The following is a 24861-nucleotide window of genomic DNA, read 5'->3' as shown; positions in this document are numbered from 1 at the left end:
CAATCCCAGAGCTGGGGACGGAGCATAACCAGACACGATAGAAGTCTATAGGGCATGGACACAGAGGGATGTAGCAAGGGCATTAGAAGGAGTCGCACATCCTAAGACAGGAATAGGGGGATTCAGAAGAGATTTGGTACAAGGATAAGTTGCCCATACTACCTAAGTCATTGTGTAGATATGCAGCAATATTGACATTTGGGCAGAGCCAGGCTCTGTGAAGGGAGTAGTACACAGCTTTGTACGAGATCTTCAGTTGCTTGGTAATTTCTCGCATGGAATAGCCTTCATTTCTCAGAACAAGAATAGACTGACGATTTTCAGAAGAAAGTTCTTTGTTTCTGTTCATTTTGAGCCTGTAATCGAACCCACAAATGCTGATTCTCCAGATACTCAACCAGTCTAAAGAAGGCCAGTTTTATTGCTTCTATAATCAGAACAACAGTTTAACATTAACAATGTCTACACTGTATTTATGATCAATTTGATGTTATTTTAACGGGCAACAAAATGTGCTTTTCATTAAAAAACAAGGACATTTCTAAGTGACCCCAAACTTAACGGTAGTGTATATTATTTATTTAAAAGTCCCACAAAGGTATTTAACCAAATTCCCAAAGCAAATAGGACAATCTGATTACTTAGACAACACACAATGTCAAATGTCAAACTCAGAAAACCAAAGTAAAAAAAACTGACAGTAAACCAGACAGGAAACAGACAGAAAAAATGATAGAAGCCCCCACTAGAGAGCAGCAAAGACTTTGTTATTTAATTGTAACTTTTTTATTTTATTTATTTTATTTTATTTTTTAACTTTAGTTTATTAGTAAATATTTTCTTAACTCTATTTTCTTAAAACTGCATTGCAAAGCAATGTCACAAATAACATTTGATTTGACTATGTCAACAATGAGGGTAAATATGTTATGGTAAGGCCAGGAGTCGTTCCTTAATGTGATTTGACTAATCATTGTCGTAAATAGTTATGTCTTATTTCTAGTCTAGAATTAGGATTAATCTGTGTCCGGGAAACTGGCCTGTAGAGACATATACTGTGTCTCTGGTCGTGTCTCTGGTCGTAAGCTATAATTTGTCCTATTGAAAGTCATAACTGGCAACAATGCAAGGAAAAGGCAGCAACATTTATGCAAATACAGTGAGATGTTTTCCGTGAAGGGGCATCCAAAGACAAAAGACAAGTCTCCATTTGTTGAATAGGCCTCTTCACATAACCAACAGTGGCACGACTACAATCTGCCTTACATGTACCACAGGAAAGAGTGAGACAAAGAAAAAGTGCCACCTCCCGCAGCAACTAATATACCGTCAGAGCAGCCTGGGAGCCAGTCTGTTTCTGCAATAGCCAACTTGGCAAGATTTGCCATGACAACAACGAGGCGTGGGTGCAGAAACAGTCTGCCATCCAGGCTGTGTGTCAGAGCACAGGAAACTAAAGGCTGGTGGGCTACGTAAGCAGCAGTTCTGTTTTATATTTAGCAAATGAGAGCTGCGTTTCAAATGGCACCCTATTCCCTATATAATGCACTACTTTTGACCACAGCCCATAGCCCAGGTCTTCACAAAGCAGTGTTGGTTGAGAATATATAATATAGCCACGTAACTCCTTCCAGTACTGTACCCTGGCACTTTTACATGGGTTATGTCTCAAATGGCACCCTATTCCCGATATAGTGCACTACTTTTGACCAGAGCTCTATGGGCCCCAAAAGTAGAGCACAACATAGGTAATAAGGTGTCATTTGGGACCCAGACAGTACCTTTAGCTCTCATCTGTAAGGCTGTACATGTCAGGGGATTAGCACGCTTGTCAGCTCCAGAACTATCTATTTTACAGTAATGAGCTTGGATTGTAGCTTCTCACTTTGTCTCCTGGGATGGCTGTAGTATAAAGTCAGAGATGGGCTTCACCTCATCTCTTGTGAACACCCCAAAATTTGTCGAGATTGCAGGTTGACATTTATTGGGATTAATCTTGTCCTGGAGGTAGATGTAACAAGTGCGCTGAGAGTCGGGAAGCAAGTTCTGGGAGTGAGTGTTTTAATAAATAAATGAAACAATAAACACGTACAACATACAACACACCGACGTGAAAACAGAGTCAATAACACCTGCGGAAAGAACCAAGGGGAGGGACAGATATAGGGAAGATAATCAAGGAGGTGATGGAGTCCAGGTGAGTGTCATGAGGCGCAGATGCACGAGACGATGGTGACAGGTGTGCGGGATAATCAGCAGCCTGATGACCTAGAGGCCGGAGAGTGACAGCAGAGCTGAGCGATTTCCACTAGATGGGCCAGCGGCAAAGTCAAAATTAGCTACATGTATTGTAAAATTATCACTTTGGTCTTAAATTAAGGTCATGGTTAGGCATAATAAGGCTAGCAGTGTGGTTAGGTTTAAAATCTGATTTGATTATATTTGATTATCTGAGTGACTACCCTGTAGAGCTGCCTCCACTACATGAGTCATTCCAAAAAATTCCAACCTGTGCCGAGATTAGTGTTCACCAGTTTTACAACTATCATCACAGTAGTACCAATGTTACAAGTTGTACAAATCGTACATATTTGAAAGTACTGAACAGCCAGGGACAATACTGTAGTAGTCAATACTCCTCATAAGACTCAAATATGCATTCTCTCACTTCTTCCAACCTAGACGAAGCTAGTAACAAACACCAGGCAACTTCTAGAAATAAACATTATGCTCATAAAATATGTACGAGGCCAAAACATCAACTTCCAATAGTGAACATACACCCACATTTTTATAAATATAAAATGTATTTATTAATTATTAATAGTCATATTCAAATTATTTATTGCTTAAACTATGTATTATGGCAGTGCAGTGCATAACATCTACATTCACTGAAGACCAAACTCTGTTAGTAAGGGCATTTGTATGTATTAAACATTTGTATCTATATTCTTAAGTACACTCCTGCATTTCCTGTTGTTTGATGATAAATAGCATGGGGCTGGTTTTATTTATAATGTATAGGACAATTCATACTCAGCACTGTGGCTTATGTAACATTCCAAGGAGCCTATTCAGTCGAGGTAAGCTTGGGGGTAAAAATAACCTTTTTATAGAACAGACTGGGACGTCACCAGCAGGTGTCTATGGCTGCGTTTAGACAGGCACGCCAATTCTGATATTTCTTTCACGAATTGGTCTTTTGACCAATCAGATCTGCTCTGAAAAAGAGCTGATGTGAAAAGATCTAATGCGATTGGTCAAAAGACCAATTAGTGGCAAAAAATATGAGAATTAGGCTGCATGTGCAAACAAAGTCTACTAGATCACAGAAACCTGGGATGAAGTTTCAATGAACAAATAGGGGCCCACTGAGGACTTGAAACACTAGGTGCACTCTGACTTTTCCTGTCACTAATCCCTATTAGAAGCTTGTTCGAGTGAAAAGTGATAAAGGTCGTTGAAATCAACAAACCATATTTCCCTTTGATAAAAGTAGGTAGGTGTGACATTTTTTACAGAACAGATTTTTTTCAGGACCAATCTCATACACAAAGACAAAAACAAAATACATCCCAGCAACTCTACAGACCAGGGTGTGTATTCATAAAGTGTCTAAACCTCAACAACAAAAAACTAAGAAAATGATACGGACAATGGCAACTCCAACTCTAAATCATACCTTTCACTTAGTGTGTAATTATACCTTTTCTGGTCATACAGAAACTGTTTTGTTCTATGGTTCCACTTCTACATGGTTCCAACTTCCGACTAAACTTTGATGCTTGAGGATGCCTTAAAAATAGTAAGCTTGCCCGACTTTATATACAACACTCAATGGGTAACCCACTCTTGTTGTATACATTAATAACACTTGGGGACTACCCTCATTTGTTATGTGACTGCCTGGCAGTAGGTTGAAGTTTCCCCTAGTTCCTGATCTTAGGTCAATTTAGCATTTTTCCCACTAATGGTTAGGATTGGGGAGGGGAAGCTAAATTCTAGAGGTAACTTCAGATGGAGCTTCTATACAGACCTGCTCTCACTGCTGTGCTCCTTCCTCTCTCGCACGTTCAGCCAACGCCGTAGCAGGAAGCGTTTGCGTCGCGGCGAAGCGCTGGGTGTGGAGCAGTTGGACCAGGTGGCTGCCGCGTCCTCGTCGCTGATTGGCGTTATCTCGATGGACGGCAGCTGAAGGTACTCCATGGCCCCTGAGAAGGAGCGTGACCCATGGCCCTTACTCATGACCTCTGACCTCGTGGCAGCCGCCACAGACACAGCCGGGGTCACGCTGCTCTCACTCTGCACGTTCTTCATGCGGCGCATCTTGAAGCGCTTGCGGCGGAGGGACGGAGTGGCGGAACTGGAGAGGGCGGAAGGGTCACCATCCCCGGCGGGTACCTCAACTTCGTCTCCCGATGCGGAGGCTCCCAATCCTGGGTCGCCATCCTGGGTCTCCCAGTCGCCGGGGGCTTGCACCTGGAAGGAGGGGAGCCGAAGGTTCTCAGACATGATCTTCTGTCCCACCAACAACTGGCTCATAAAAGCAGCCGAGGGGCACCCTCTATCCAGGGAGGCTGATAGAGGGAGAGGGAACGGATGTCTTGCAGGATGCTGCGTGGAGTGCAGCAGTGTAGGTGGAGAGACCTTTGAACTGTTTTGTCCAGAGTGATAGGGAGTATACAGAATCAGGACTTGGTCGAGGTTGTAACTCTACCTTGTTATTGTGTGACAGATCAGGGCAGTTCCTCAGTGGTCCTCATGAGCAATGGCATCACCTATCCAGTCCTGCTGTCTGTCCTCTCCAATGAGACTAGAAAGAGCAGAATCTCTGCCTGCACTCGTGATCAGAGACATCTGGCATGTGGCTCCATCTAAGTACTGTGTTCCATGAGGTATGTCAGTTTGAGCTGACAAGTGGAGGTATAATGTTACACCAGTTCTTCCAAGTAGACGGTTTGGATGCAAAAGCACTATGGCATCTTCTTGTGTCATTACTCGTCCTGATGACTTGCTCTATGGGCCGAGGTCTCGAGAATTTCTGATCCAGCCGCTGTCAGTAGTCCATTAAGATGAGTGCTATTCAGCGCCCCCTTGCTCTAGTCCCTGGTATCACAGCCATGGCCTAAAAGTCAGAGGAAAATGAAAGGATACCGTATGCTAAGTACGGTGTAGCCACATGCATGTAGATATTCACAGCACCAGTCACAATTACACAATGATACAGAGACACACACACAGCGAGAGAGAGAGACACACAACGAGAGCGAGCGAGACACACACACAGCGAGAGAGTGACACACACAGCGAGAGCGAGAGAGACACACAGCGAGAGAGAGAGAGACACACACACAGCGAGAGAGACACACACAGCGAGAGCGAGACACACACACAGCGAGAGAGAGAGAGAGACACACACAGCGAGAGCGAGAGAGAGAGACACACACAGCGAGAGCGAGAGAGAGAGACACACACAGCGAGAGAGACACACACAGCGAGAGCGAGACACACACACAGCGAGAGAGAGAGACACACACAGCGAGAGCGAGAGAGACACACACACAGCGAGAGCGAGAGAGACACACACACAGCGAGAGCGAGACACACACACAGCGAGCGAGAGAGAGACACATACAGCGAGAGAAAGAGAGAGACACACACACAGCGAGAGAGAGAGAGACACACAGCGAGAGAGAGAGAGAGAGACACATAGCGAGCGAGACACACACACAGCGAGAGCGAGACACACACACACAGCGAAACCGAGCGAGACACACACACAGCGAGAGCGAGAGACACACACAGCGAGAGCGAGACACACACACAGCGAGACAAACACACAGCGAGAGCGAGACACACACACAGCGAGAGCGAGACACACACACAGCGAGAGCGAGAGACACACACAGCGAGAGCGAGAGACACACACAGCGAGAGCGAGACACACACACAGCGAGAGCGAGACACACACACAGCGAGAGAGAGAGAGAGAGAGAGAGCGAGACACACACACAGCGAGAGAGAGAGAGAGAGAGAGAGAGAGAGACACACACACAGCGAGAGAGAGAGACGCAGCGAGAGCGAGCGAGACACACACACAGCGAGAGCGAGACACACACAGCGAAAGACACACACAGCGAGAGAAAGAGAGAGAGAGAGACACACACAGCGAGAGAAAGAGAGAGAGAGAGACACACACAGCGAGAGAAAGAGAGAGAGACACACACAGCGAGAGCGAGCGCGAGAGCGAGAGCGAGAAACAGAGACACACACACACACACACACACACACACACACACACACACACACACACACACACACACACACACACACAGAGGGAGCAGGGGACTGATATTCTGATTGGTTTCATCTCCTTCCCAGCAGGGAGCTGATTCAGAGAAAATAACTGTTGATTGCCCTCATGGGAAGCTAATTTCTGCATGCAACCCAAATGGCATCGCTATTCCCTATGGGTCCTGGTCAAAAGTAGCGAACTATGTTGGGAATAGGGTGCCATTTGGAACGCAGTTCTGAGTTGAGTGAGCCACCATCCATCATCCTACTATTTCTCTGCAGATTAAGGCCAAAACAGATTGGGGATGCCATTCACATCAGATAATGACAGACAAACAGACAATTCTATATGTGGATGATAAACTCCAGCTCCAAAATTCCCAGTTTTCAGATTTTCATAGAAGTCAGATAATACAGAGATTATTTTCTTTCCCATATTTTCTGTATTCACTTTTCATTCTGATCATGCCAGTTGTTTAACTCGCAAAGCACTGTTAAAAACTCACTCTGTATAAAGCCTTTGGTACATGGCAGATTAGATACTGTACCAGTCAAAAGTTTGAAATAACACATATGGAATCATGTAAACTCAGCAAAAAAAAGAAACAGCCCTTTTTCATGACCCTGTCTTTCAAAGATAGTGTTTAAACCCTTTACAATTAAGATCTGTAAATGTAATTAGATTTTTACAACTTGTTTCCCATGCTTGTTCAATGAACCATAAACAATTAATGAACATGCACCTGTGGAACGGTTGTTAAGACCCTAACAGCTTACAAACGGTAGGCAATATTTACACGTTAAGTTTGCTGAAAATAAACGCAGTTGACAGTGAGAGGACGTTTCTTTTTTTGCTGAGTTTAGTAACCCAAAAAAAGTGTTAAACAAATCAAAATATATTTTATATTTGAAATTCTTCAAAGTAGCCACCCTATGCCATGATGATAGCTTTGCACACTCTTGGCATTCTCTCAACCAGATTCATGAGGTAGTCACCTTGAATGCATTTCAAGTAACAGGTGTGCCTTGTTAAAAGTTAATTTGTGAAATTTCTTTCCTTCTTAATGCGTTTGAGCCAATCAGTTGTGTTGTGACAAGGTAGGGGTGCTATACAGAAGATAGCCCTTTTTGGTAAAAAACCAAGTGCATATTATGGTCAAGAACAGCTCAAATAGCAAAGAGAAACGACAGTCCATCATTACTTTAAGACATGAAGGTCAGTCAATCCGGAACATTTCAAAAACACTTCATGCACTTTGAAAGTTTCTTCAAGTGCAGTCGTAAAAACCATCAAGCACTACGATGAAACCCCCACAGGACCCCCACAGGAAAGGAAGACCCAGAGTTACCTCTGCTGCAGAGGATAAGTCTCAGAAATTACAGCCCAAATAAATGCTTCACAAAATTGAAGTAACAGACATCTCAACATCAACTGTTCCGAGGAGACTGCGTGAATCAGGCCTTCATGGTCGAATTGCTGCAAAGAAACCACTACTAAAGGACACCAAAAAGAGGAAGAGACTTGCTTGGGCCAAGAAACACGAGCAATGGACATTAGACCGGTGGAAATCTGTCCTTTGGTCTGAGTCCAAATTTGAGATTTTTGGTTCCAACCGCCATGTCTTTGTGAGATGCAGAGTAGGTGAACGGATGATCTCCCCATGTGTGGTGCCCACCATGAAGCATGGAGAAGGTGGTGTGATGGTGCTTTGCTGGTGACACTGTCTGTGATTCATTTAGAATTCAAGGCACCCTTAACCAGCATGGTTACCACATCATTCTGCAGCGATACGCCATCCCATCGGGTTTGCACTTAGTGGGACTATAATTTGCTTTTCAACAGGACAATGACCCAACACACCTCCAGGTTGTGTAAGGGCTATCTTACCAATAAGGAGAGTGATGTAGTTCTGCATCAGATGACCTGGCCTCCACAATCACCCAACCTCAACCCAATTGAGATGGTTTGGGATGAGTTGGACCGCAGAGTGAAGGAAAAGCATCCAACAAGTGCTCAGCATATGTGGGAACTCCTTCAAGACTGTTGGAAAATCTTTCCAAGTGAAGCTGGTTGAGAGAATGCCAAGCGTGTGCAAAGCTGTCAAGGCAAAGGGTGGCTACTTTGAAGAATGTCAAATATAAAATATATTTTGATTTGTTTAACACTTTTTTGGATACTACATTCCATGGTTTTGATGTCTTCACTATTATTCTACAATGTAGAAAACAGTACAAATAAAGAAAAACCCTGGAATGAGTAGGTTTGTCCAAACTTTTGACTGGTACTGTAAATGTCAAAGAACTTCTCTTCACAACTGAATGGAGACCTACTTATTGAGGACGTTGTTTGAATCGTGTTCAATACAGATTCCAGGCTACTTACAGATTCAGCATTAGATAAAATAGCTAACTGCATCTAATGTAATATATGATGTTGAAAAGAGCTTGAATATAATGCTTCGAGTTCATTAATCTGTGGTGCAACAACATCCAGTCCTGTGATCACAGGATGTGGTTAAAACTGAGTAATGTAACATTTGGCTGCAATCTGATTACTATAAAATGAACGTACCTCGTATGCCCTTTCACACAATCTCCTTCACGCACGCACGCACGCACGCACGCACGCAGATTTTAAAATTGTGTGATTTTGCAGGATCACATTTTCTAAAAGATCTTGTTCAGGGATTTAACAAATGAACAGACCTACAGCGTGAGAAACCCTTCCACTGCCCACATCGTTGGTGGCAGCTTTCAGTCAGTCAACAACCAGGTTGATAGAACAGAGATTTGTTTTTAAAGACTCCCAACCAAGCTCAGCAAAGATATTGCATTACTGTACATTAATACTTTCTTCACCTTAGACCTCCACAACTTTCTTTTAAGATGTATTTTTAAAGGTGCAGTCTGGGATTTGATCAATAGTCATTTAAATTCTTATTATATGCACATTGATATTCAAAGAATATAACTGTAAATGCCTCATGAGCTTATCACTGTCTATGAATTTGAGAGGGGTTCCCTAGTGGCGCAGCAGTCTAAGGCATTGCATCTCAGTGCAAGAGGCGTCACTATAGTATAGTACCTGGTTCAAATTCAGGCTGTATCACATCCGGCCGCGATTGGGAGTCCCATAGGGCGGCGCACAATTGGCCCAGCGTCGTCCGGGTTTTGCCGGAGTAGGCAGTCATTGTAAATAAGAATTTGTTCTTAACTGACTTGCCTAGTTAAATAAAGGTTAAATAAAATACAAAAAATATATATATACCCAGCTCTACCTACCCCTCTGCTCTATCCAAAAACAAGTGGTGGGGAGGGGCTTCCATTTTGCTGAATAACTAATCCAAGACAGTAGCTTAAAAAAAATAAACAAATGCACAAAACTTGTTTACAGCATAAGACATCTTTACTTTGTCAATAACATTGAATGGTTCTGCTCCAACAGCAATATGGCCTTCTTTAATGCTTTAATCTATAAAAGAGTAACTGAAAAATACATTTAAAATAAAGCTCAGTGCACAAAGAGAAATAGGCCTATGTGTGAGAACTACCATCACAACAGATAAATTGTGTGCATACAAAATGGCACCCTAATACCTTTACAGTGCACTATAGGGCTCTGGTAAAAAGTAGTGCACAATAGAGGGAATAGGGTGCCATTTGGGATGCATCCTGGGACTGACTGGGGCCCCACAATGACCATCTAAAGAGGCTAAACAAACAACCACCTGGCTGTGTTTATACAGTCCTGCTGAAGTTATTCAAGTCTTGCACGCTAAATGAGGAACCTCTTTGCCCTCATCCGCAATAAGAACAGTGGAACTGCAAGTCAAGGTCAAATATTTGCCTTGGAACCTTGGAGCAGTCAAATCAAACCGTTTGCTTCAATCACAGTCAACGACTACAGGTGACATGAAATCTGTGGCCCAGTTAGATAGCCTACCCCCATACATCTCACTGCCGCATCACTGTAGAGCAGACACCAAATTGACTCTCTCAGAAATACACTGACTGGTCTGTCCCTCTCAGAAATACACTGACTGGTCTGTCCCTCTCAGAAATACACTGACTGGTCTGTCCCTCTCAGAAATACACTGACTGGTCTGTCCCTCTCAGAAATACACTGACTGGTCTGTCCCTCTCAGAAATACACTGACTGGTCTGTCCCTCTCAGAAATACACTGACTGGTCTGTCCCTCTCAGAAATACACTAGCTGGTCTGTCCCTCTCAGAAATACACTGACTGGTCTGTCCCTCTCAGAAATACACTGACTGGTCTGTCCCTCTCAGAAATACACTGACTGGTCTGTCCCTCTCAGAAATACACTGACTGGTCTGTCCCTCTCAGAAATACACTGACTGGTCTGTTCCTCTCAGAAATACACTGACTGGTCTGTCCCTCTCAGAAATACACTGACTGGTCTGTTCCTCTCAGAAATACACTGACTGGTCTATCCCTCTCAGAAATACACTGACTGGTCTATCCCTCTCAGAAATACACTGACTGGTCTATCCCTCTCCTGGTCTGTCCCTCTCAGAAATACACTGACTGGTCTGTTCCTCTCAGAAATACACTGACTGGTCTGTCCCTCTCAGAAATACACTGACTGGTCTGTTCCTCTCAGAAATACACTGACTGGTCTATCCCTCTCAGAAATACACTGACTGGTCTATCCCTCTCAGAAATACACTGACTGGTCTATCCCTCTCAGAAATACACTGACTGGTCTATCCCTCTCAGAAATACACTGACAGGTAGGTCTGTCTCTCTTTCACTGTCTCAATGGACAAAGAAAGCAGAGGGAAGTGTGGTAGGTGACCAGTTACTTCTTTTCAATGTGTTTCCCCTCTAAGGAAGACAGTCAGTTGACCAACTGAATGCATTCAACCGAAATGTGTCTTCCGCATTTATCCCAACTCCTCTGAAACGACATCAACGTCATCGGTGCCCGGGGAGCAGTTGTTGTTGGGGTGAACTGACTTGCTCAAGGGCAGAACTGCCTCTGGGATTCGAACCAGCGACCTTTCGGTTACTGGCCCAATGCTCTTAACCTCCAGGCTACCTACCGCAAAGCACCAAAATCAGCAAAGTCAGCAGACAAAAGCCTGCCATTCTACCATCAGACATGTATACAGCTGCGTTTACACAGGCAGCCCAATTCTGATATTTTTTTCACTAATTGGTCTTTTGACCAATCAGATCAGCTCTGAAAAATATTTTGATGTGATTGGTCAAAAGAACAATTTAGTGGAAAAGTATGATAATCGGGTTGCCTATGTATTGTGTGGAAATCAAACTGTTATAAATGTCCAAATAAATGTCCAAGGCCAACTTCGTTTGGCAAATGAGTGTTGGTCTTATTTCAGGAATTGTACTCTCTGAAGAAGTTACATAGCCTAACATCCTAATAGGAAACTGCAGGACCCAATCAAAATGTTAATAGGTGACATTTTCTAATTTGACAATTCCACAAGAATGTGTCAATGCTCTGACAAAGTTGTGTAGTGCCCCATGTCACGCATTGTCATACCGTAACTACACGCCAATGTCCTTATGAATTAATATTGTAACGACCCGGTATTGTGTTCTGTGTTTGTGGGTGTGTTATGGTTCTCATGGCTACTAGCAGGGGTTAAATATGTCAGGACAGATGGAAAGGTTGGGGGGGTATGATGGGTAATACCGCGGGATTTGGAAATGCATAAATAGGGATTACTGTCTCATTGTTCTCTCTCTTCTGTTCGTGCCTTGATCTGTTCCTATGAGAGTGACTCTTGACCCGACATGGTAACATTCTGTACGTTCGGCATGTAGGGGTCTGGGTTGTGGCCGGAACAATAGCCCAGTTTATGAATAAACCTGTGTTCTGACCTGCACACCTAGAGTCCGTCTCTTTTCCCTTTATGACCCAGCCGGGTCATTACATTGGTGTCAGAAGTGCTTTCGAACTACGGGATCGTGACTAGGCGAGTTAGCTGTTCAGTATAGGCCGGGTTGGCTTTAGCGTGACTCGCATCTACGGTCATGTCGCTTGGGGCGAGGCGGAAAATTAAGGAAGAGTCGGACAAAGTGTCCGTTGTGGGCTCGGGGGTACCCGGTCGGGAGGGTCAGGCGGCGACTGCCGTAGGGAAGCTGGAGAGCCACATGGCGGGAGTTAAATTGTCAGTCAGCAAGATGGCAGAACTGGCGGGTTTTCCTTCACACCGCTCGAGAGCTGACGTCACGGCGACGGGGATATCGACGTCACCGGGTGCGGAAATGGCTGGGCCTGCTAAGGTAAACAGAGATGGCGGCGACCTATTGCCATTAGCCACGGTAGCGGCTAAACTACCAAAGTTCAATGGACAAGGTAAATGGGAAGTTTTTTTCACTCAATTCGAGTTGTTGGCTAGAGCCGGGAGGTGGTCTGACGAGACGAAAGCGTTACAGCTTGCCCTGAGCCTGGCAGAGGAGGCGTCGGAATGCCTGCTAACGCTAGCCCCGGACGAAAGGGACGACTATGGTGCGCTAGTGGAGGCATTGGGGGGCCGTTTCGGCAGCGACGCGCAGCCCAACATGCTGCGGATTGAACTGTGTAACAAAATGAGACTTCAGGGGGAATCATTAAAGGCGTTGGCAAGTGGTATTCTGAGCCTGACCAGGCGGGCTTATGCAACTATGCCGATTGGGGTGCAAGACGAGCTGGCACGGGACAGTTTTATTAGAGCGCTCTCTTCCACCGAACTGGGTAAGCATGTTCAGATGGCGGACCCACCATCTCTGCGGGCTGCAGTGGAGATAGCCAGGAAGAGGGAGCTGATCTGGGGTGAGGGAGTGAGAGTGGAAGTCGCCAGTCAACCAGAGGTGAGAGCAGCGGTGGCTGGGGTGCCAGGGGTCACAAAACCGGAGTGGGTTGACGAGTTGGGCGGGCTAGTCAAGACTGCTTCGCTTGTCATGGAGAGGGGCTCCAGGCAACGTCGCAGTGTCAGCTCAGCTCCTATTGTCTGCTGGGGTTGTGGCCAGCCTGGCCACATTCAGCGAGAGTGTGACAGATTCCCCCGTCACCAGGGAAACGACAGCGGGTTCGCGCGCAGGGGGCTGCGTGGGCCCACCCCCCCGCCCCCGAACCCACTGTAAGCAAAGAAGGTACCCAGCAGCGCAGACAAGAGGGTGGGGACCTGCTCCCCCAGGGTGTAGCTGCCGCCGGGTTTCCTAGTCCTGTAGTTGTGGTGGGACGTACCACCGTTGGGGACTTCTGCAATGTCATCGTCAAGGTAGAGGGGGTGGAATGTTTGGCCCTGGTCGACACGGGCTCTACAGTAACCCTGGTGAGACCAGACATACTACCTGTTGGGGTGCGGGTGGAGCCGACCCTTGTCCAGCTACGGACTGTCACGGGGGAGCTAGCCCCCATGTTAGGGAAGTGTCAGCTATCTGTGACCGTGGGGGGGAGAACTGTGGGGTGTCCGGTGTGGGTAGCAGCGGTGCAGGACCCCTGTATACTGGGAATGGACTTTTTGAAAAACTGTGGGGCTCAGTTGGACTTAGCGTCGGGCACTTTGAGGCTGTCGGGGGGGCCCACAGTGGGAATGTCGCCTTCGGGAGGGCCAGCAGGGGGCAGGGCTGTCCCTCCGTCTTCCTCCAAGCTTGCAGAGACTCCACCGGTCATCCCGGCTGCTCCCTTGGTCGTTGTGCCATCCCAGCAGCTGTCTCCGGCGGCGACGGCCTTCACTCCCCATCATGGTGCAAGCACAGGCAGCCCAGTAGCCCAAAATACACTGGCTCCTTCACCCCATCAGCCCGACGGGGGGAAGGAGGAAGCTATCGACGCCGTCGAGGCTGTGTGGCTGAAGAACTGTCAGGGTCTGGATGAGGGACAACAGAGACAGTTAAAGCAGCTGCTGTTGGACTTTAAAGATAGCTTCGCTTGGTGGGAAGATGAGGTAGGACAAACGCACCTAGTCCAGCACGAAATAGACACTGGGGACGCCCGACCCATTAAAATTCGGCCCCGTCGTATTCCCCTTGCCAGGAGGGAAGCAGCAGACACAGCTATTGTAGACATGTTGCGGGCTGATTTCATTGAGCCATCAGATAGCCCATGGTCCGCGCCGGTCGTCATGGTGCCTAAGAAAGGGGGTAAACTTAGGTTTTGTGTTGACTACAGGGGCCTAAATTCTGTCACCACCAAAGACTCTTATCCCCTACCGAGGATTGATGAGTCGCTAGACCACGTGAGAGGGTCCTCGTGGTTCTCCTCCCTTGATCTGCGCAGTGGCTACTGGCAGGTGCCCCTCTCGCCAGGGGCACGTGAAAAAACGGCCTTCTCCACAGATAGGGGCCATTGGCAGTTCAAGGTGCTGTGCTTCGGGCTCTGTAATGCTCCTGCCACCTTTGAGAGGCTCATGGACAGAGTGCTGGCGGGGGTTCCGAGAGACGAGTGTGTTGTGTACCTAGACGACATATTGGTGCACGGCACATCGTTTGAGGGGGCACTGGGGGAAATTAGGCGAGTGTTGGAGAGGATCTCGGGGGCGGGGCTAAAATTACACCCGGGAAAGTGCCATTTCATGCAAAGGGAGGTGGCGTTCCTGGGGCATCAGCTGGGTGGTGAGGGCATCAGCACGATGCCAGACAAAGTAGAGGCTGTGAGGGGGTGGCCAGTTCCAGGGGGGAAAAAAGAGGTTAAGAGCTTCCTGGGGCTGGCATCCTACTATCGTAGGTTTGTGAAGGGGTTTGCGGGGGTAGCGGCTCCTTTGAACCACCTTCTCAAGGAGGACACTGTTTTTCAGTGGACCGAAGAGCACCAGCGGGCGTTTGAGGCCCTCAAACGTGCCCTGATGGAGGCCCCTGTCCTGGCCTCACCAGACCCGAACCGTCCGTTCATCCTGGACACCGACGCAAGCAATGAGGGCTTGGGGGCTGTGCTGGCTCAGCGTGGCCCTGATGGGGAACACGTAGTAGCTTATTACAGCAGAACTTTTGATAAGGCTGAAAAACGCTACTGCGTGACAAGGAGAGAGCTTTTGGCTGTCGTGGCAGCAGTACGCCATTTCAAGTACTACCTGGGGGGCCTGCCGTTTGTGGTCCGGACGGATCACTCCGCCCTGCAGTGGCTTCTCTCCTTCAAGGAGCCAGAGGGTCAGATTGCCCGCTGGCTGGAGGAGCTGCAACCCTACGACTTCCAGGTGGAGCACAGAGCCGGCCTTCGCCACAGCAATGCAGACGCCTTGTCCCGCCGCCCGTGTGCTGAGGATGGCTGTGGGTACTGCGCCAAACGGGTGGAGCGAGAGAGAGAACTGTGCAGGGAGGAGGGAGTCACCGCCACGGTGAGTCAGCTGAGTGTGACAGAGTGCCGGGAGCTTGAGGCTGTGGACGTTGGGGAGTGGAGGCGTCGCCAGGAGGAGGACGCAGAGCTGCGTCCTGTGCTGCGGTGGGTGGAAGAGAGAAGACGACCGCCGTGGGGGGAAGTAGCCCCTCTATCACCAGTCACCAAAGGACTGTGGGCTAAATTCACAGTCCTTAGAGTGGCTGAGGGAGTGCTCCAGAGGGGGTGGAAAAAGCCAGCGACTGGAGAAATTACGTGGCAGGTAGTGGTGCCCAAAAGGCTGCAGGGGAGCGTGTTACAGCAGCTTCATGGGGGAGTAGGCGCAGGGCATTTTGGGGTCTCCAAAACGTTAAAGCGCATGCGTAAAGGCTTCTATTGGGCAAGGCACAGGAGGGATGTTGAGGACTTTTGTAGGCAGTGCGACGAGTGTGCTGCTAAAAAAGGACCTCCAGGTCAGTCACACGCCCTCCTACAACAATTCCCAGTAGGGGAGCCCATGGAGAGACTGGGGGTAGACATAGTAGGGCCGTTTCCAACCACAGACAGCGGTAACAGGTGGATTCTAACCGCCATGGACTACTTCACCAAGTGGCCGGAGGCTTACGCTCTCCCAGACCAGGAGGCGGGGACAATAGCTGATGCGTTGGTGGGGGGAATAATCAGTCGGTTTGGGGTGCCACAGTCTATTCACAGCGACCAGGGAAGAAACTTTGAGTCACGGGTGTTCTCAGAGTTGTGTAGACGGTTAGGCGCGGAGAAGACGCGCACTACTCCGCTTCACCCGCAGAGTGATGGGCTGGTGGAAAGATTTAACAGAACATTAGCACAGCAGCTGGCCATCGTTACCTCAAAACACCAGAGAGATTGGGACACCCACTTACCGTTTATTCTTATGGCGTGTAGGTCGGCTGTTCAAGAATCGACTGCGTGCTCCCCAGCACTACTAATGTTAGGTCGTGAGTTGCGCACCCCAGCCGAACTGACGTTTGGCCACCCTCCTGATAATGACGACGGGGTTTTGCCTGGCCCGAACTATGTGTGTCGTCTGCAGAACCGGTTAGAAGCGGCTCACACCTTCGCAAGAGAGCAACTCGAAAACGCAGGGGTGCGCCAAAAGCGCCACTACGACTCGCGCGCTAGGGGGAGGCACTTTGGAGCGGGAGAATGTGTGTGGCTTCACAACCCCACGCGCAAGAAGGGGCGGTGCCCAAAGCTGGACAGTGCATGGGTGGGGCCGTGTCTGGTGATAGAGAGAGTGGGGGAGGTGACGTACCGGGTGGAGGTTCCCCCACGGAGCAGGAAGGTGGTGGTCCACCGGGATCGATTGGCACCCTACAGAGGGAGGAAAACGGTAGGGAATGGGAGTGAGGGCTCTGATGTGAGCCCACGGGAACAGTCTAACGAGGAGACTCTAGCACAACCTGAGCCTGGGGAGGGGGCTGCTTCTTCGGAGGGCGCTGGAAATGACATTGGGGCAGAGGAGCGTTCTGGGGGGCCACCGCTGAGAGTCACGGGGAGGCCCAAGAGACTGATGCGACCTCCGGGTCGTTTTAAGGATTTTGTTGTGTAACCCTAGGGGCTAGGGTTTAGAAAGGGGGGGGCTATGTAACGACCCGGTATTGTGTTCTGTGTTTGTGGGTGTGTTATGGTTCTCATGGCTACTAGCAGGGGTTAAATATGTCAGGACAGATGGAAAGGTTGGGGGGGTATGATGGGTAATACCGCGGGATTTGGAAATGCATAAATGGGATTACTGTCTCATTGTTCTCTCTCTTCTGTTCGTGCCTTGATCTGTTCCTATGAGAGTGACTCTTGACCCGACAGGGTAACATTGTGTACGTTCGGCATTTAGCGGCGTGGGTTGTGGCCGGAACAATAGCCCAGTTTATGAATAAACCTGTGTTCTGACCTGCACACCTAGAGTCCGTCTCTTTTCCCTTTATGACCCAGCCGGGTCATTACAATATCAAAACGTACAATACGACCACTCAGTATCGCTGTAGGCTATATCACAGCAATGCATTAAAAGTAAAATAGGACAAAGAACGTCAAATAAATGAGACACTACGTGGCAATTATTTCATACAAAACCAGCGAAAAGCTGCACTAGTCCCCACGATATGACAATGTAAATATTGCAACGTTTTTCAAAACACCAAAATGTAATGTTTCAGCAAACAATTAGCCTGCTATCCGTATTCCTACCTTTTCAGACCCAGGCATGAATTGTTGAAAAAGTAGCCAGATGTCAAACTGCACCTTGTAAACTTTGTCACAGCAATAGACCGCGGACTTTCACAATGTATTTCCTTTCGTTAAGATGTGTCCACGCACAGCCTTGAGGGGAAGTTTTGACAACAAAAGAAAATAACTTTGCTTGTTCTATCAATCACTATTTATCAAACGTATCTCAGAAATAATTTGTAATTTATCCTTTTGTCAACTTTATTTCCTGCACATAGGCTACCAGGCAGTATTCGATTGACACGTCCTTCATTCAATCAGAATGGCCTTTCAGTTTCAAAGTTCCGAGAAGGCTACGCTTTTCGGAAGAAGGTCTTATTTGTGTCCGGTTGCATTTCGTGCCTGAACTGTTAACGCTAAGTGAGAATGTGACAACAAATGACGCATGTGACAATTCCGCAAACACTTATCAATTTCATATGGCCTCGTACTTATTCACATCATGATCTCAGAGATCTTTGCGATACACCCCATCAAAATTCTCCCTTTTCATATCATAATCCCTCTCCAATCATTTATCTATGCCTATTTCTCAAAGCACACAATCCAGCCCTAAATAGACTGAACACTAGAAATTATAAAACACATTTTGCAACAAAGGCTACAGCCTAACACTAGAAATTATTAAACACATTTTGCAACAAAGGCTACAGCCTAAAATGTCATAATTGTCAGTAGCTTCGATGCAAACGCGATACTTTGACATTGAGAGTCCAGCACAATGTCAAAAGTCTCATTGTCGCATCGAAGCTAAATGGTCAGATGTTGTTCATCATAGCCTATTATGCTTCACGGTGTAGGCCTATAATGAGATCTAATCATCAGTTTCTCATGGAGAAAGATGTTTCTAATTTTGTAGATAGCCTACAGTATCATAACAGCTGTGTTAGTTGCTCTCTTTAACTATTGTCCTCCTATCCCCTTTCATCTATATTTTTTTGCATTTGCATTCAGGCTTGAATAAAAAAAAAGCCCATTATAAAATAGCCTAGAGCCAGACCATCAATGGCCATATTGAGGTTATTGTGATTGACAGAGCGGGTTGGTTAGTTACATGACTTGGGGGGTGAAACACAATTACATCCTAAATGGCACGCTATGGGCCCTGGTTAAAAGTAGTGCACTATAAAGAAAATAAGGGTGCCATTTTGGACACATGTACAATTTATTTTCAGATTCCAACCTCACCACACGTCAGCCTGGCAATGACACAATGAGTTGTGATGTCATCCCGAAGGCATCTTTACTGGCATGTAGGGTGACCACATGTCCCGAATTGTGCGGTCAGTCGGGAATTTTGGCCCTTTGTCCCGCAACCAAACAATCAATCCCGCATTTTACCAACAAATTCAAACACCACCAATTTAGGAAAAAAATGCAATTTGTCCCGTATTTCAGTCAGACATTCCAACCTGTCTCTTGCAGTCACGTTGCGCTTATGAAAATATATCATAAGGATGTGGTAGCCTAATGGTAGCTTAAACACCACTTCCCAATCATTTTCAATGGAAGGAAAGCGGTGAGAAGCGGAGGGGGGACCGTTGGGCAGCGCGAACGTGCCGAAAATTTTCTAAATTTCCCTACTTTATGCAAATCACCCGAGGCGACCAATCATATCGAGTGGTTCCCATGACGAATTTGATGCTATGCGATCCAAGGCGGGAGACGAATCATAACGAATCAGGCAAAAAAAAGTACAGTTGAGAGGAATGTTAGTTCATGTAAAGACAAACAATTATGCATATTTTTTGTCATAAAGTTCATTACGAAAATCCCTATTTAGCAAGCTAGCTGACTAGCTAAAATTAGCCAGCTAGCTGTCTAGCTTTATGTGTGTTGTGACATGAGTTAGGAATTGTAATTCTGGTTGTTTAATGTTTTAGGGACTCCTTAAACAACCAGCAAACCAGGCTGTCGTCTTGTGAAACAGTGGATGTAAAGAATCTAGCTAGCTGAAGCTTTTACTGCAAATTGAATGTACAATTTTGTAAGCGTGCCTTGCTGATATTTGCCATGCAATGCAGCTGAAGTAATGTAGCTAGCCAACTATTTTCTTGCTTATTGCACAGTGGAGGATAAAAATACCTGTATGCCTATGGATGTGTAGCAAGCCATGTAGCCAATCTGTGTATGGACCCTAAAACGTTTGGTAAACATATTAGTTCAGAACCTAGCTATGAACCTCAGCTATCATAGCCAGTTGTATCAACTTCAACGAAGCCTATGGAATGAGTAGAATATAATATAACTTTGTACCAAGGATGCAAGTCATATATACATGTAGTTACCAATCAATCAATCAAATGTATTTATATAGCCCTTCTTACATCAGCTGATATCTCAAAGTGCTGTACAGAAACCCAGCCTAAAACCCCAAACAGCAAGCAATGCAGGTGTAGAAGCACGGTGGTTAGGAAAAACTCCCTAGAAATGCCAAAACCTAGGAAGAAACCTAGAGAGGAACCAGGCTATGAGGGGTGGCCAGTCCTCTTCTGGCTGTGCTGGGTGGAGATTATAACAGAACATGGCCAAGATGTTCAAATGTTCATAAATGACCAGCAGGGTCAAATAATAATAATATCATGTATGAGATCCCAACATTGTAGCCTGTACATTTAATATATTCACTGATCATGCACTCTACCTTGGCAAATAAATGTGCAGTTCAGGTATGAATGTCTGTGATATTCTTTTTCAGTCATATCCAATACCAGGAGTATAAAATTCCAGTCTTTGAATGATGCTCTGTCTGCATGTATAAAATTATACACTTCAACAGTGTTTACCAATCCTGGACTCTCTACAAGCAACAAAGATCAAGAAATACCAGCGAGACACAGAGGACTACCAGCTCAACCAGGTGTACGCATGGGAAGGCCCAAGAACAGGAGCACGGAGAGGCCGACGGAGGGACGCACCACTGATCGGGGGACGCAGATACACAGCAGCGGGAGGACATGGAAACTTGGACACAGAGGCATCCACCGGGAGCGAATTCCCTACAGACAGTGACTCCAGCTACCATGGCACACAGTCCGTTTTTTTTGCCCGAAAGCAACAGAGGGCTCCACGAAAGAAAAGAAACGATGCAGGAGAGGCAAGCGGTCGAAGAGAAGACCAGGAACACAGGCCGTGGACACGGAGCTACAGCATGACGCGGTAATTAACCTCTCCAAAAAAGACCTTACTGACGCTCAAAGTCTCAGTCTTATCTAAGGGCCTCTCTTTTGTACCTACATGTACAGATAAACCATTCGATACGAAAGTAGATCTGTTTAAATTCTTTCGCAAGATTAAACTTAAGCATGTGTTTTCACAAAACACTGATTCGGGCCTAGTAACACATCAAAGAACTGGTACCCATTTTAAGCCCAAAAGCAAATTCTGTCCCATGGTTAACAACTCCTCGATTAATACCTATTGTAGGTTAGTCGAACAAGAAGCCATGTCAGTATATACGAGACAAACAAACCATATTCAGAAGAATCTCACTAGAACAGAAGAACTGGCACTCAATGAATTAATGAAAGATTCATCTTTGGTTATAAAACCTGCAGACAAGGGGGGTGCTGTGGTTGTTTTAGACTATGAAAAATATAAAGAAGAAATTCAGAGACAACTCAGCAATGAACGTTTCTATAGAAAACTGAGTGTTGATCCCACACAGGTGTTCCAAAGGGATATATGCTCGAATCTGGAGCAAGCCCTATTAAACAACCTTATCTCAAAACCTGAATATGAATATCTTTGCTGCAAATGTGCCATACGTCCATGCTTATACATTTTACCGAAATTACACAAACCTAAAACACAACAAGGCAACTATCCAGGCAGACCAGTGGTTGCAGGAATAGGCTCAATGCTAGAGCCATTGTCGAACTTTGTAGACTCTTTTATTAAATCTCATGTGCAATCATTGCCATCATATGTATAAGACTCTATAGACTTCATAAACAAGATCTCACCAATAATGGGTTTAAAAGAAGACTGTATTTTGGTCACATTAGATGTCGAGAGTCTATATACCAGCATTCCCCATGTGGGGTGGCTGGCAGCACTAGCACACTATTTGGGAGGCAGAGATACTAATGAATATCCACCAACAAACTTCATTCTAGAGTTGGCTGAATATGTTTTGACATATAACTATTTCAGGTTTGATGATGAATACTACCTTCAAACGAATGGAACATCGATGGGCTCTACATTTGCTCCGAGCTATGTTAACCTCTATATGGGTCTTTTTGAAGAACGTTTTGTTAATAATGAAAACGAGAATCCATTTTTGAATAAAGTCCTGAAGTGATATCGATATATTGACAAAAAAAATTGTATATGGGAAGGAACTGAAGAAGAACTGTCAGATTTTATGGCACCACTCAATGACATTGACCCTAATCTCAAATTCACTATTGAACGTGACACTCAACGTGTTCATTATCTCGATATGTGGATTGAGAAATCAAATGGAACCCTGGTTACAACTCTGTATAGAAAAGAAACGGACAGATATACTCTATTACAGGGTGACAGCTTCCACCCTGAGCCATTAAAACTTTTTAGGGATAGGGGTCAGCATTTTCACTTTGGATGAATAGCGTGCCCAAAGTGAACTGCCTCCTACTCTGTCCCAGATGCTAATATATGCATATTATTATTACTATCGGATAGAACACACTCTGAAGTTTCTAAAACTGTTTGAATCATGTCTGTGAGTATAACAGAACTCATACGGCAGGCAAAAACCCAAACAGGAAGTGGGAATTCTGAGGCTGGTCGATTTTCAACTCATCGCCTATTGAAATCCCCGTGGGATATGGATCTGTTTGCACTTCCTACGCCTTCCACTAGATGTCAACAGTCTGTAGAACGTTGAATGAAGCTTCTACTGTGATGTTAGGCCGGATGGGGGCTGTTTGAGTCAGTGGTCTGGCAGAGTGCCAGGTCCTGGTCATGCGCATTCCACATGATATCGACTTGCTTTCCATTATTTCTACAGACAGAAAGGAATTCTCCGGTTGGAACGTTATTGAATATCTAGGATAACAACATCCTGAAGATTGATTCTATAGTTAGTTTGACAAGTTTATTCGACCTGTAATATAACTTTTTGAAGTTTTCGTCCGACGTTCGCCTGGACCTGCACGAGCGTTTGGATGTGTATACTAAACGCGCTAACAAAAGTAGCTACTTGGACATAAATAATGGACATTATCGAACAAAACAACAATTTATTGTGGAACTAGGATTCCTGGGAGTGCATTCTGATGAAGATCATCAAAGGTAAGGGAATATTTATCATGTAATTTTGTATTTCTGTTGAATCCAACATGGCGGAGAAATATGTGTTGTTTATATCTGAGCGCCGTCTCAGATTATTGCATGGTGTGCTTTTTCCGTAAAGTTTTTTTAAAATCTGACACAGTGGTTGCATTAAGAACAAGTGTATCTTTAATTATATGTAAAACATGTATCTTTCATCAAAGTTTATGAGTATATCTGTTATTTGACGTGGCTCTCTGCAATTTCTCTGGATATTTTGGAGGCATTTCTGAACATGGCGCCAATATAAACTGAGATTTTTGGATATAAATATGCACATTATCGAACAAAACATACATCATCTGATGAAGATCATCAAAGGTTAGTGATTCATTTTATCTCTATTTCTGCTTTTTGTGACTCCTATCTTTGGCTGGGAAAATGGCTGTGTGTTTTTTGGACTTGGCAGTGATCTAACATAATCATATGTTGTGTTTTCGCTGTAAAGCATTTTTTAAATCGGACACGATGGGTAGATTAACAAGATGCTTATCTTTCATTTGCTGTATTGGACTTGTTAATGTGTTAAAGTTACATATTTCCCTAAAATATTTTGGAATTTCCCGCGCTGCCTTTTCAGCGGAATGTTGTCGAGGGGTTCCGCTAGTGGAACGTGTGTCCTAGAAAGGTTAAAAAGAGGACTTCCAAGAAGCCAATTTTTTAGACTGCGCCGTATATGCCACTCCACAGAGGATTATCTAGAAAAAGCAGCGGAGATGCGCATGAGGTTTCTAAGAAGAGGCTATTCGTCACAATGTGTGGATGAAGCTCATAATTTGGCATTGGAAAAGACACGAGATGAACTGCTACAAAAAAGACCCGCTAAAGCTAAAGAACACTCCGTAATGTTCACAACTACATATACTTTGAATTCGCGAAAAGTGGGAGGTGTGGTCAAGAAACACTGGCATATTTTATCATCGGACCCAGCTTTGCCGGCTGAATTTAAATATCCACCACCTATTGTGTATAGGAGAGGTCGCAATTTACGCGATAAATTGTTTCATGCCAACTGCCAGCCACAAAAGAAAATTAGCCAAGCTCTTTTACGCCCTCTACCAAATGGTAGCTATAAATGCAGAGGATGCGCACAGTGCAACAATATGATGAAGTGGGAATATTTCTGCCACCCACACACAGGAAAACGGTTCCAAATAAATGACATTATTACGTGTTCCACCACCCATGTTATTTACATTATTAAATGTCCATGTGGGCTCTTATGTCGGTAAAACCACCCGCTCTCTCAAACAGAGAATTAGTGAACATAAAAGTTCAATCAGGAGAAATGACAGGGATTATCCAGTCGCTGTACATTTCAATGACCTGAAGCATGACATTTCCACCTTTAGATTTTGTGGCATAGAGAAAGTTAAAATATCAGACAGAGGAGGAGATATTAATAATACTCTGAGTAAAAGAGAATGGTTTTGGATTTTCACCCTCCAGACATTATTTCCTAACGGACTTAATGATGAAATGCCTATGTATGTTATGTTGTGAATTTGAACATGAAATATGTGTCTATTGTAGATTATTCTGACGTTTTTCGTACGATGTACCCAATGACTAATGAAAACTTGCTATGTCCTCATTGAGATTTTACAGACGTGTTCAATACGCCTTATTTATACACTTTTGTAATATTTCTGAAATGCATATTGTTATATTTGGTAGCACTTATGTTTTT

The 24861-nt window shown here is 45.4% G+C and overlaps 1 protein-coding gene across 3 annotated transcripts in view; it reads right to left on the bottom strand.

Annotated features, from left to right (window-relative positions):
- The window catches only part of LOC139537711 (protein Aster-B-like), a 123341-nt gene that overhangs the window by 80901 nt on the left and 17579 nt on the right, over positions 1 to 24861 (bottom strand). For 2 of the 3 annotated variants that reach the window (XM_071339331.1, XM_071339332.1), the window contains exon 2: positions 4040 to 5128. The exons of the other annotated variant lie outside the window; for it this stretch is intronic. In XM_071339331.1, coding sequence (XP_071195432.1) covers positions 4040 to 4545 — 506 coding nt within the window. In that variant the 5' untranslated portion in view covers positions 4546 to 5128. The remainder of the gene's footprint in view (positions 1 to 4039; positions 5129 to 24861) is intronic. 3 annotated transcript variants of the gene reach the window in all.

This window comes from Salvelinus alpinus, chromosome 13, assembly GCF_045679555.1.
Source record: "Salvelinus alpinus chromosome 13, SLU_Salpinus.1, whole genome shotgun sequence".
NCBI classification, from domain to species: domain Eukaryota; kingdom Metazoa; phylum Chordata; class Actinopteri; order Salmoniformes; family Salmonidae; genus Salvelinus; species Salvelinus alpinus.
Note: the sequence above shows the minus strand (reverse complement) of the source record. Positions and strands in the feature narration are given on the sequence as shown.